This window comes from Branchiostoma lanceolatum, chromosome 10 (genome assembly GCF_035083965.1).
Source record: "Branchiostoma lanceolatum isolate klBraLanc5 chromosome 10, klBraLanc5.hap2, whole genome shotgun sequence".
Taxonomy (NCBI): Eukaryota; Metazoa; Chordata; class Leptocardii; order Amphioxiformes; family Branchiostomatidae; genus Branchiostoma; species Branchiostoma lanceolatum.
This window is the reverse complement of record NC_089731.1, coordinates 3342940-3355296: the sequence shown is the minus strand read 5'-3', so window position 1 is coordinate 3355296 and position 12357 is coordinate 3342940. Positions and strand designations below refer to the sequence as shown.

The following is a 12357-nucleotide window of genomic DNA, read 5'->3' as shown; positions in this document are numbered from 1 at the left end:
AATAAAATATTTAAAATAAACAAAATAAGAAGCCCTTATTCTATGTAAAACCCCAAGTATTATCCTTTTCAATAGTGTATTATAATTATAATATATAATTGTATGTACAAATACTTTCAGGTTGTCAAATTTATGATTATAAACGTATATTTAATATTTATAGGTTATCATAATACAAGTGAACTCTTCTATTGACCTCACGAACGCTTTTGAGGGCGACAAAACATCAATAATTTCTAAAGCTATTTGATGTTGGTAACTAATAAGCTATTCAGCACAATCATATAGAAATGTAATACCAATAGTATAATTATGCGTTTTTAGGTTGTGTAGTTTGCCGTAGTCTTCATTTTGTACGGTGTTTGCTATCATGTTTACAATCTGGGTTCTGTCGCCCTCATACTGCTGACCTGAGAAAGGCCACGTCGGAAGCTGTACTTCCGCATTCTTAGACTTCCAGATTAAAAACTGTCCAATATGTAGAGTTTCTCATGGCGATGTGTTGATTAGAAGGTTTTAACTAAGAGATGGGACGTTCAATTCATACTGCAAAGCGAATTTTTACTTCAAGTTGACGTCGGAGTTTATCCAGATGGAGTTTGCGGAAGAGCTCGATCTGAAAGGAAAAGGGCCAAGAGACCCGCTGCTTTTGCCAGAAGACGGTGATGGAGATGTCGTAGACCATCTTAAGACTCGAGATGGGGATCTTAAGACTCGAAGACGGAAGCCCTTTCTCAGTAGGTGCCATAAAACGTTACAACCATTCAATAAGTTGCACACATGCAAGTTAGTGTTGCATGTTGTGTTAGTGTTTGTTATTTTTTGGCGACGACTAAGGAGCGCAGACATATTATTGGTGTGTGTGAGTGAGAGTGGATGTCTGAGTGAGAGAGTACGTGGGTGGGTGAGTGGGTGAGTGAGCTTCAAGTTACATTTCCAATTAAGAATAAGGGGCCAAAGGAATTTTTTTATATCAGTCATCTACCGCATATATGCAACACTGATATACCTTTTTAACTGATGCCGTGTTGGCGCAATGTTTAGGCTGTTAGGGTGTTTGGCCCAGAACCTAGGTCGAAGACGAAAGCCCTGCCCTGACATGCCACCGATGTTGTGCCCTTGGGAGGATAATAAACACGACTTTACTCACTCCTCCCAGGTGTAAAGTTGGGTACCAAACTTTGGATGGGGACATAAAAGATATTGGAAGGAGACAGATTTGCTTCCCCTTCCAATACCATGCCCTAGAATAGCAAATTAACACCCTCTATAGCCTCAAAAAGACTATGGGACTTACCTTTACGTTCCTTTGTACCTTTTACTAAGATCCCCCTTTCTTCCACTCCCAGCCCGCAGAGTTCGCTGGCAGGTGGCCATTTTCTGCTGCCTGTTCCTAGCCTACTTCAGTATCATCCTGTGCAGGGTGGGCACGGAGGTCTCTCTCGCAGCTATGACTGACGACAAGGAACTAGAATTCACAAAGGTATGTGGCCTAGTATAGATCTAGAATATATCTGACTTTGTTAGTTTATGTTGGTTATTTTGTACATGTCTGAATGTGTTTGCTAGTGAATATGCTGTAGATCTTTCCAATTCAAAATCATGACATCATGAATAGCTGTCTTGTGATGAAATAGATAAATAGATGAATAACAATTTTATTACTACAGAAACTGTATATTAAACTGTACTATATATAGAATTGTTTTAGTCGAAAACCTCTTCCTCCCTGCTGCAAAAAGAATTAATTTACCTTATTTGGGTTCATTAGCATACAATGGAAGATTCCATGGAAGATTCCATAGTCACCACCTTTAAGTTACATAAATAGCCACCTTCTTGACTGGTCACTAACAGCTGTTACTTAGCTACTAGTAATAGATTCAATCATAATTGTAAAATCACATTCTCATCCCATATCATAAAATGGTTTAACTTACTAGTATTGTTTTGAAACAGAAGATGCCATACATTGTATCTTGTTCAATTGTTGTGCAATAAATTTTATAATCTATTGGCAATTGCAGTTTGATGCCGGGACTGTCCTGGCCTATGGCAACGGTGCCTACATTGTGGGTAAACTGCTGTCTGGGGCGATAGCTGACACGTTTGGAGGTCGGAAGGTCATGATCTCTGCCCTGACCGCTGTGGTCTTCTTCACCTCTCTGTTTGCCAATGTCTACACCAAGCTGTTCTTCATCGCAATATTCATGGTCAACAAAATATGTATGGTAAGTTTGGATTCTTCTGGAATCATGTGTCTAAGTCCTGATCAAGGGAATGAATGAACAAATGTAGTTGTAGCAATAGTACAAAAAAAGTAGCAGTAGTTGAATCCAGTATTTGATTAAACTGCTGCTATGGTCACTGACTCAGGAGTGGTCAACACGGTCAGCTAGTCTTCACACCATGTTTCCGCAGGATCAGATAAGCAAATATGAATTTCATGCAAGAAGTGAAAGAACTGATCTTGAAAGTACAGTCAAAACTGTACATGTACTACTAAGTAGTTACCACCCCTGCATAGTGGCCATTGATACTTAATTTCAGGCACAGCCTAACCCATATTAAAAACATAAAACATCAACAATATCATATACATATTACTGGACAAGTACAACATTTCCAAGGACTTCGGTGCTCCCTTTCTTGATTGGTTACACAAGGCAAGTTTGACTACTGTATAAAGACAATTAAAGTTTGTTTTTGCTATTTGTTGAATGCAGAGCAGCGGCTGGCCTGCCCTGACCAAGCTGGTTTGTATCTGGTTTGATGAGGAGCATTATGGGAAGGTGTTCAGCGGCATGTCCATCGCCAGTAGGTCTGGAGGGCTGGCGTCAACTTTCGTACTTGGAGGGCTTCTCTCCGCAGGTCTGTTTTCATACATCAATCTTTGCACAAAAATAATTGTACATGTCTGTTTAGGTCATTTATTTTCTTGGTTTTCAGATATAAATGACCTAATTGAATTTTAGTGCAGCACTAAAATTCAATTAGTTCATTTATATTGTTGCCATACATTGTACCATGTACAATTGTGGATCACTGTGCTCCACAATTGTACATGGTACAATGTATGGCAACAATGACAAGGCACTCAGTACAATGAGTACAAAACTAGTCTATTCTATTCTGAAAACTATAACTACAAGAATATGAACATATATGAGAAAGTGAAAGATTAGCAAGAGGTAAAGATGAAATCAAAAGCTTTTAATTTGAACCTGGCTATATTAACTCGGAGGGCTTCTCTCCGCAGGTAAGTCTTCAAACATGAAACTTTGCAAAAGTGTATGTCTGTTTGGGTCAAACTAATTATCTTCTTGTTTTCTAGGTATCAAAAAGTGAAAAAAATAAACAAGAGGAAAAAAATGTAAACAAAAGCTTTAGAGAAAAAACTTGAATCAGACTTTTTTGGAAATCACAGTGTTGCCACTGAATTAAATTGTACAAACATATCAATGATCAATCAATCAACAACTTTGTATTGACGGCGCAATACTGCCTGATATAATACGTACATAAGACCTTGAAACTGACATTTTAAGATAAGTAGGACATGCAGCTAATAGTACTTAAAATCAGTGTACAACAGGTTGAACACATTTGCAGGAAAACTTGTCAGACTGTTTGTCCCTTCTGTATCTGTATCTACATAGCCGGTATAACTGCCATTAGGCGTAACACACCAGCTTCGCAGGCACGCGACATGGCAGCAGCTGGTTATATTACACCAAATGGTCTGTTACACCTAGTCTTTGCATATCTGACTGCAACCGTTCTTTAAAGCTATTTAGTGAAGATGCTCCTACAGTACTTATGACAATGATTTCCATTCTACTATGGTTCTTGGAAAATACGAATCTTTGAACACATCAATCCTTGGCTGATAACTCTGGTACTTAAAAGCATGACTATCTCTAGTCCTCTTCTGAGCTGGTATTAGATACTTATCAGTCAGTACATCCACAAGTTTGTTGGTCATTTTGTACATCATGCAAAGTCTGGACTTTGTTCTTCTGTCTTCAAGTGACCTCCATTGCAGATCTGCTTACTTTCCCTTTCACACAGGTCTTCACTGGAGAATCATTCTCTTTGTGGCAGCCACAGTGGCATTCAGCATGATGATCATGAGTGCCTGCATCCTGCGGGAGTCGCCGGGCGACCTCGGCCTTCAGACTTCAATCAAGAAGCCAAAAGATGACTTCAAAGGCGGAAACGGCCATCCACTGGAAAAAGCCAAACTCAATGAAGCATTGTTGTATTTTGCCAGAAGTCCGGCGTTTTGGTGTCTGGGGACTGCCAATCTATTTATGACAGGTATGTTAAAACTTTAAAATGCAAACATTGCAACATACATCCACAGAATCAAATGAAACACCTCTCAGAACTGATGGAGTCTGAATTGTCTGTCAACATTTTTTATGGAGGAATTTTTAGATTATCAAACTTCTTTCTCTTTAAATAGCCTAGTTCTCACTTTGCATACAGTTGGTCACACCTCGATTCCCCAACCGTGGCGTACTAAGTATTGTGGACCGAGTTGGACACAGATATATTTAAGAATGGTACATATTTCTTATCTGCACTCAGTACTTATAGCAAAAAGTATGGTACTTGGTAGTTGAACACACACCACTACCTGTACGACTATTGGTTTAGTATTATTGGTTATTACTAGCCCCCTGATGTAATGCTTGCACAACTGTATGGCCCAAGAGCTTAAGGAAACAGTTTGGGCCACTGCCCCATATCTTGCAGATAACACTTTTAACTCTTCCAATGTTGTTTGACAGGGTCTATGGAAATGCAGAGCATCCCGCCCCTGTACTTCAAAAGTGCTGTTCCCTGCTGTTGTACATGTATTATCTCTGCTTGTACAGTAGTGTGGCCCAAGGGTTAAGAAAATGGGGATGTGCACTGTCATATGGCTTTATCTCTTGACTTACAAGATGTATGGAAAAGCAGACCGAAGATATTAGACCACCATTTAACTCTCTTTCAAGTTGCAATTGATTTACAAGAAATATGGAAAAGGAGACTGAGCATCATGAGTAGTTAGTATCAACTGGTCAAAGTTCTATGTAAACAGATAGTAGGCCACTGCATATGTAAGGACTTTAATGTTTAACAGCCCTGCAATGTTGATTGACAGGGTGTATGGAAATGCAGAGCATCCTGCCCCTGTACATAGTGATACGTTGTGTGTCAGTGCTTACAAAGCAGTGTAGCCCCAAATCTGAAAAACTTAGACCAGGTGTGGGACGAACTTCTTAACTTTTAACTCTCTTTTAATTATTCAAGGCAATTCTGACCGGTTCACATAGCAATGCAGCACAGGTGTTGCTGCTTATACATAATAATGAGATTCATTCCCAAATGCAAAGTATTTACAACGTACAATCACATGAATCATATGTACCAACCTGATGAAACTATTCACGGATGTCAACTCTCTTGCCATTGATTAACAGGGTGTATGGAAATGCAGAGCATCCTGCCGCTGTAATTCAAGGACATTAACTTTTAAGTAGTAGTAGAAGTAGTAGTATCCAGTATTCCTCGACACGGGTGGACAGCAGTCGGCTAGTCTTCACACCATGCTTCCAAGCAGCTCTATCCAGTCAGTCCACACAGTCACTGGTGAGGCCACACAAAATGAACTCACAAAATCAATTAACTCTCTTGCAATGTTGATTCACAGGGTGTATGGAAATGCAGAGCATCCTGCCCCTGTACTTCAAGGACAGCCTGCACCTGTCCCCCGGCCACGCGACCCTGGTAGCCTCCTCCTTCCAGGCCGGAGCGGTCGCCTCCCTTATGATCGGTGGGATTGTTTACGACCACATCGGACCCCGCGCCCGCTTTCTCTTCATCACATCCCTCCTGGGGGTATCAACAGGATGTCTCATCGTTTTATGGACGGTACCGGACATCACCATTCCACTGGCGGGGGTCGTTGTGTTCGTCTTAGGAGCGACGATCTCCACCCCGTACTACATTCCTGTCTGTGTCTTCTCCATGTCGTTTGGAGGGGAGAAGTACTGCTCAACCCTGAGCAGTATTCTGGACGTGTTCGGCTACTGCGCTTCCATCGCGATGGACGGCATCATGGGGGCCATGTCCTGGCATGACCTCTTCACCGCGCAGGTGGTGAGCTGTGTCATGGCTCTGCTGTTTCTCGGGATTTTCATGTGCACCAAAGCTGCTCGATGAAAAAGTGAAAAATTAGAAGAAGGATAGCAACACAGCTGAAAAAGGCAGTCATTACAATTAACGGACTAAAAACGTTTTTTTTGACATGTTTGAGGGGGAGGACCTAGGTGGTTACTGGAGTCTTTATGCCTCTATTAACGTTTTAAGAAGAAGAAGAAAAAGTGAAAATGAAGGTGATCTTATTCTGGTTTAGCTTGCTGAAGGGATATTCTTCCATTGGCTGTGACTGAGGGGACAGACACATAAGTACAGTCACTATATACAGGTGCATTGAACCAGGGAATTCCACTTGAATTTCGACAAGAACAGTAAACAGTGGACCACAGCTTAACATCCCATCCTGTGGACTGCAACCCTTTCTAATAGCATACATGCCGGGAGAGTGACAACATGGATTTGAACTTAAGATTCAGAGGCAAGGTCATGATCACTGGACATCGCTGGACACTGCATGAGCTATACATACCTCAGAAAGCTTTTCTGTAATCAAATGTAGGATGATGATTGTATGAACTGTTAGGTAACAAAGATACCTCAAGTTACCCCAAAAATAGTTACTCAAACTATTTTTGGCATCTCATCTCATCAGTTGACGTGCTTTCGCTACGACGGGGTTATACCGCCCCTTACGGGGTGATATACCCTTTCACTGGCTGTCATACAAGACGGATGCGCCAGTTCTCCCGTCCGGGTGAATGGTGTAAATCACTGTATGGTTGATACGAGACGGAGGTTCGCCAGGCCTCTGTCTGGGTGATTTGTAGTGAATCACCAACTCCAGACAGAAGGATCTTACTACCTGGATGTCTAACCTTCATCAACATACCTCAAAGTAGGTCATTAGACGGCTAGAAATGCTTTTTTTTCTATTGACTGCAATATTTCAAGTTATCAGAAGTTTTACTTGAAATCTGGTTAAACTTTGTGCAAATGATACTCTGAAGCCATTGCTTCTACTGACTGTGATATAAGGTTTAAATCAGATTAAGATAAGTTAGAGTTAGTTGTGATTCATGATTCAAAGCTTGAAATTCTTCAAGTTTTTGTATATATTCACCTGCATTCCATAATCAAGCGTTACAAAATTGTAAGTTGTAGGTGGGTCTTTTGAGGCCGCTAGACCTGTGTAAGGTGCCATCATGTCGTGTAATCAGAACTACCTCATAATTATATGTTTTTTTTAATTTTCCACAGTAACCTCTTGTTGGCAATGGCGGGGTGAGGCATGTGCAATACAGGAGATACGTGTAACTATTAAATGAACTATGATCAAACATAAAAGTCTTTGTGACTTTGATATTTGAATTATCTTATATCAAACATAAAGAAAAAGAAATGTACAAAAATTCCATGAAGATGGGGATGAATTATATAAAGTGCATAAAAAAGGAGCATTACATATTTAAACTTTGTCTTTAAAACATCAAGTAAGTAATGGTACTTAAGATACTATCATGGGCAAGAATATTAAACTAAGGCGATACCAGTTCGAATTGTTGGGTCTTGCTTTTGCTGGAAATCAGTACTAGCGAAATGGGCATGCAAACTAAAAATGGAAATAAAAACCTACATTGTAGCATCCAATATGACCTTGACATTAGAATTTTTGAAGGCCAGAGGATGAAGCTTAAGACTCATCTTCATCTCGGCCTCGCAGTCAAATCAGGAAATCAGTATAAAGTGACTTTCCCAAGGACACAACATTGGGGTCTGCTAGGGATTTGAACCCAAAACCTTTAGATTTCAACAGTAGCCTCAAGGAGTGAAAACAACAATAAAAAAACTCTGTCTGTTCAAGTGATGACATCTGAGATCATTCCGAGTTCATATGAAGTTGAGGACGTTCAGTTTGAATCCAAGTCTTTTACAGACTGGCTACAATGTCGTTTTTGTAACTTTTGTTTATCAGCCATTTTGAGCTGATACATAATTGTGTATTCAGCATTATATAACTTATGAAAATTCAACATGTGAAACCAGCAGGCCTGAAACATACACGTAATTTAGTGATAGAAGGGGAAAGGACCTGTTTTAACTTTGCGGTTTAAAATAAAATAAAACAAATCTGTTCATGTAGTAGGATTGCGATACATTGGGAACCTATATCTGCCGTGTAATTCCTCAAATAGCTATAGAAACAAAGATGAGCTTGTATGTGAACTCCTACTCTGGACACCAACTCATGGACACTCCAGTGTCGGGCGACCCCGACGGACCTACATTGACCAACTTGCTGGGGACGTAGGGGTGAGGGCCGAAGATCTAGAGCACTTAATGGCGGACCGTAGCGACTGGAGGAAGAGGGCTGACTTAGTCCGGGCAACCCGCCCGACATGATGATGATGATGAATTCCTCAAAACCACCACAACCATTTCAAGAATAACTATAAGATGCATGAGAATGTCAGCTGACTTGCTTCACAATATGCTATCACTTATCATTTTCATAAATGACTAATGTGTTCCTCTAATTCTTCCAAAGTGGTTCCTCTAACTCAAAGGCACTCACTCAAGATATTATATACCAGCATCCAACAGGTGGCCTGACTATTGGCCTTCAGGGCAATCACCCGGTGTATAAAGGTACGGTTTCAAAGTGCTCAAGTCATGCATACTCAAAGAAATCCCACCGAGCCACATACCGGTGCTCCTTTTTCTAAGGCACTGTTAAGACAGTAGATTTTGTAAGGTTTGTTGGGGTGTTATTTTCACGAAATCATGACAATGCGAATATGTCTTATTGCTGTTGCTTTTTCAAATATAAAATCCCTGATTCGCCTATTGAGTCAGGTAATTGAGCTTGTCTAAGTTTAATGTTTCTGACTTAGAGGGGGAAAGAGGCTGCTTCAGTGAGCATTTAGATAGTTCAGTGCCCAGAAGTGGTTCATGTGGCCTTGCACTGACCAAACTCGTTAAAAACAACAAAAAAACACTTCGATCCCTGTAAAGCCCTCCTTTCCACTCCTACTGCAAAATAAGATCCTTGCAAAAATAATTTTGCAGACAGTACAATTCATCTAGCACATAAGCCATGGCCCAACAGCTTTTATTTTTGGTGGCCTTCAGGTCACAGGTGCATATATAAACTAAGGTACCTTCAAATTCATGCATATTCAAAGAAATCCCTCACAATTACTTTGTATATACCAGTTTTCAAGGATTAGTCTGCTATAATCCTTTGTATGATGTTACATCACCAGTGTGAACACAGTGTATACATTTGGTCATGCATTTATTGATGTGCTTCAGAATTAGTCTCCTTCTATCTTTTCTTTTATGTACCGAAGTGAAGTTTTGTTTTGTTTTATTCTGTCCTCGAGTGGGCGTAACGTTACAGTGTTTCTCTGAGGTTTGCAGTATTTCTGCTGACGTGACTAACAGCAACTCTTACGACCCAGTGCCATTTTGCCATCTGTAAAATCCATCTCACCGAAGACAGATATCAAGCTCTGCAATTTGCTTAAAAGGTAAGGTGGTCAATCAATACATTACTTATATATTGTGATAAAACGCTTTATTTGTTTGTTTATGAATAGATGAATGCATTATTAGATACAATAGTCCTATATTCTATCAAATGTGTCCATTTATCATTATGGGTTTAGATTACCCAAAATATACGTCCACTCTAGACCTACCACCTGCATATTCAGCATTAGTGCTGGTGAAATTAAGCTGTACAGGCATATTTGTGATGTCTAGCTGCACCTAACATCCACCAGCCCTGTTCTTTATTATCTCCATGAAAAATAGAGATATTGTTATGGATGTGTGTGCCTGTGTGTTTGTGTTTCCGGATTGTTGTAGTCAGCATAACTCAAGAACCTCTTGATGGATTGCGATGGTTTTTGGTATGTGGGTAACATGTGGTCCCCTAGTATGTGACCTTGGTACTGCGGCAAAACGTTTTTCAAATCTTTTGACCTGGATGTGCTATGGTCGCCATCTTTTGGTGGCTTGTGATGTAAGGAAGGCGTGGTGTAGGTTTGAACCCTCTAGCAGCTTGCTCTGGAACTGCAGGGACATTCTTTGTCAAAATTTTCCAAGGAGAATAACTAAACAAAGGAATGACGGATTTCCATGATATTTATTATGCAGGTAGCTTGGACAAAGATGTACATAATGAAGTGCAAATTATCCAAATTGGGACTTGATTTGCATAATTAATTAGGAAATTCTATTTTTGCAGTGTTTTCCATTATAGGGCTCAAATGCATGTAACATATGTAGTTTATGGCAGATGGAGCATTAACAGATACCAATCATTCAAATAGATTCCTAAGTTGCCTAATTAATTCAAAAGTGCCATAATTCTTCTAAGAGATAATTAGTAAATGATTGGACTGTCAACATTGTGACCTGTGTAAGTCAGTTCAAGGTGTACATGACCAAGCATAGATCATGCAAATGTAAAAGCCGTTTGCATAATCAAAATATTCCATGGAGATATGAGGTCTCCGAATTCTTTTTTTGTATGTAAATGTAGGATTGTGTATCTTTACCTCCATGAAAATGGAGGTATTGTTTTGGGTGTGTCTGTTTACATTTCCATATATTCATGGTCAGCAGAACTTAAAAGAAGATCTTAAAGGATGATGTAATGATATTTGGTAAGTGGGTAGATCTTCCGAAGGCAAAGGCCAAGTTCGATTTTGGCACCCCTGGTGGCTTTACCGGTACTGCAGCAGAACTACCCGTTTTTGTATTTTTTTGTCCTGGACATGGTATGTCTTGATTTTCCCGTGGCAGATAGCTTTTGCTGCCAGAAACAAGGGATGCACATGTACATGTTCATTTAGGTCCGTATAAGTAGCTTGCTCTGGAACTGTAGTATCATTTTTGTCTAGATCTTTTAGGATAACTGAACAAAGGAACATTGTTACAGTGGATTTCCATGATGCATACTTCAGCAAATTTATCTACCTTCAGGAATTCCCCCCAAAAAATTCGATCAAAACCTCCTTCACCTCTTCCCAATAGTTATATCAACTCGTTTTTGTTGTTGATGTTGATGGAAGCAGAAAATTGGAATTACATGCAAAGTGGTAGCCGCATCAGCAAAACAGTACTATGAAGAAGTGGATGGCATTGAGCTTCTGGCTACGACTTGCCGCATCCAAGGAAACACCTCCAAGCCATGCCGCAGAAATGGAGATGAGCGATGCAAGGCTGCCTGCAAAAGGGGAGGATGATGAAGATGCAGATGGTGGAAATATCCCACCGCCGTTGCCACCAAGGAAACAGCCACCAAGGAAAAAGTACGAAGACGTGGATCCGCATGGTGAAAGTATCTTTGCATCGAGATCTGGGCCGGGAACACACCGAGAAAACGTAAATGGTAGAAGTGTCCCGCCACCGCTGCCGCCAAGAGATCTGCCTCCAAAAAAGGGCAACGACGTGGACCCGCATGTTCAAAGTATCTTTGCGAGTTCTGGGCCAAAAAAACGATGCGATGGAGATGTGGACGGTAGAAATGTCCCACCGCCACTGCCGCCAAAAGACCTGCTGCAAAAAAAGTACGAAGACGTGGATCCACACGGTGACAGCATATTTTCATTGAGTTATGAGCAAGAAGTACAATGCGACAAAGACGTGGATGGTAGCAACGCCCCTCCACCATTGCCGCTAAAAAAGTACGAAGAAGTGAATCTACAGTCCAGTGGTGTAGACGTGATTCTGGGATCCAACTTGAAGCGTTCTGTGCCCGATCTACCGCCTCCTCGCAAACTCAACAACGAAGACAAAGCGCCATCTAAGCGGAAGAAAGAACTTCGAGATGAAGCGGAGGAAGTCATTAGCCAAGAGCATGGTGATCATAATCTGACGTCCACTCGCCATCTTGACATGGAAGAAAAAGTGATATCTATACGGAAAAAAGAAGACGAATTGGATAAAGTCATTGGCCTAGACATTGGTGATGAAAATCTGCCCTCGGCCCCTCGCCATCTTGACATGGGAGATCATGTGGTAGTGTGGCCAGAGAACAGTGGCAATCCATACCCCGATGCATGCTACACATCGGATGATATGTACAGAGATGATCTTGAAGATTGCGGGGCACCTTGCTCATTGCCCAATGACACCACTCCTCACAATCCTACAGACACAGAGGTACACCTTGCAATCCAGGCTCAGAAAGAA

General features: G+C 40.8%; 1 protein-coding gene across 1 annotated transcript; it reads left to right on the top strand.

Moving 5' to 3' along the window:
• The first annotated feature begins 398 nt into the window (after positions 1-398).
• Positions 399-7709, top strand: LOC136443104 (glucose-6-phosphate exchanger SLC37A1-like). The gene is made up of 6 exons (XM_066440179.1): positions 399-737; positions 1350-1483; positions 2028-2231; positions 2727-2871; positions 4072-4320; positions 5705-7709. The coding sequence occupies exons 1-6, from the start codon at positions 593-595 to the stop codon at positions 6214-6216; spliced, it is 1389 nt and encodes a 462-aa protein (XP_066296276.1). The 5' UTR covers positions 399-592; the 3' UTR covers positions 6217-7709.
• The last annotated feature ends 4648 nt before the right edge of the window (positions 7710-12357 follow it).

Bases quoted from the DNA above. Each gene is read 5' to 3' on its own strand.
- LOC136443104 (XM_066440179.1), top strand. From the start codon at position 593: ATGGAGTTTGCGGAAGAGCTCGATCTGAAAGGAAAAGGGCCAAGAGAC. The intron at 738-1,349 runs GTAGGTGCCATA...TTCCACTCCCAG, and splicing joins AAGACGGAAGCCCTTTCTCA to CCCGCAGAGTTCGCTGGCAG. The intron at 2,232-2,726 runs GTAAGTTTGGAT...TGTTGAATGCAG, and splicing joins TGGTCAACAAAATATGTATG to AGCAGCGGCTGGCCTGCCCT.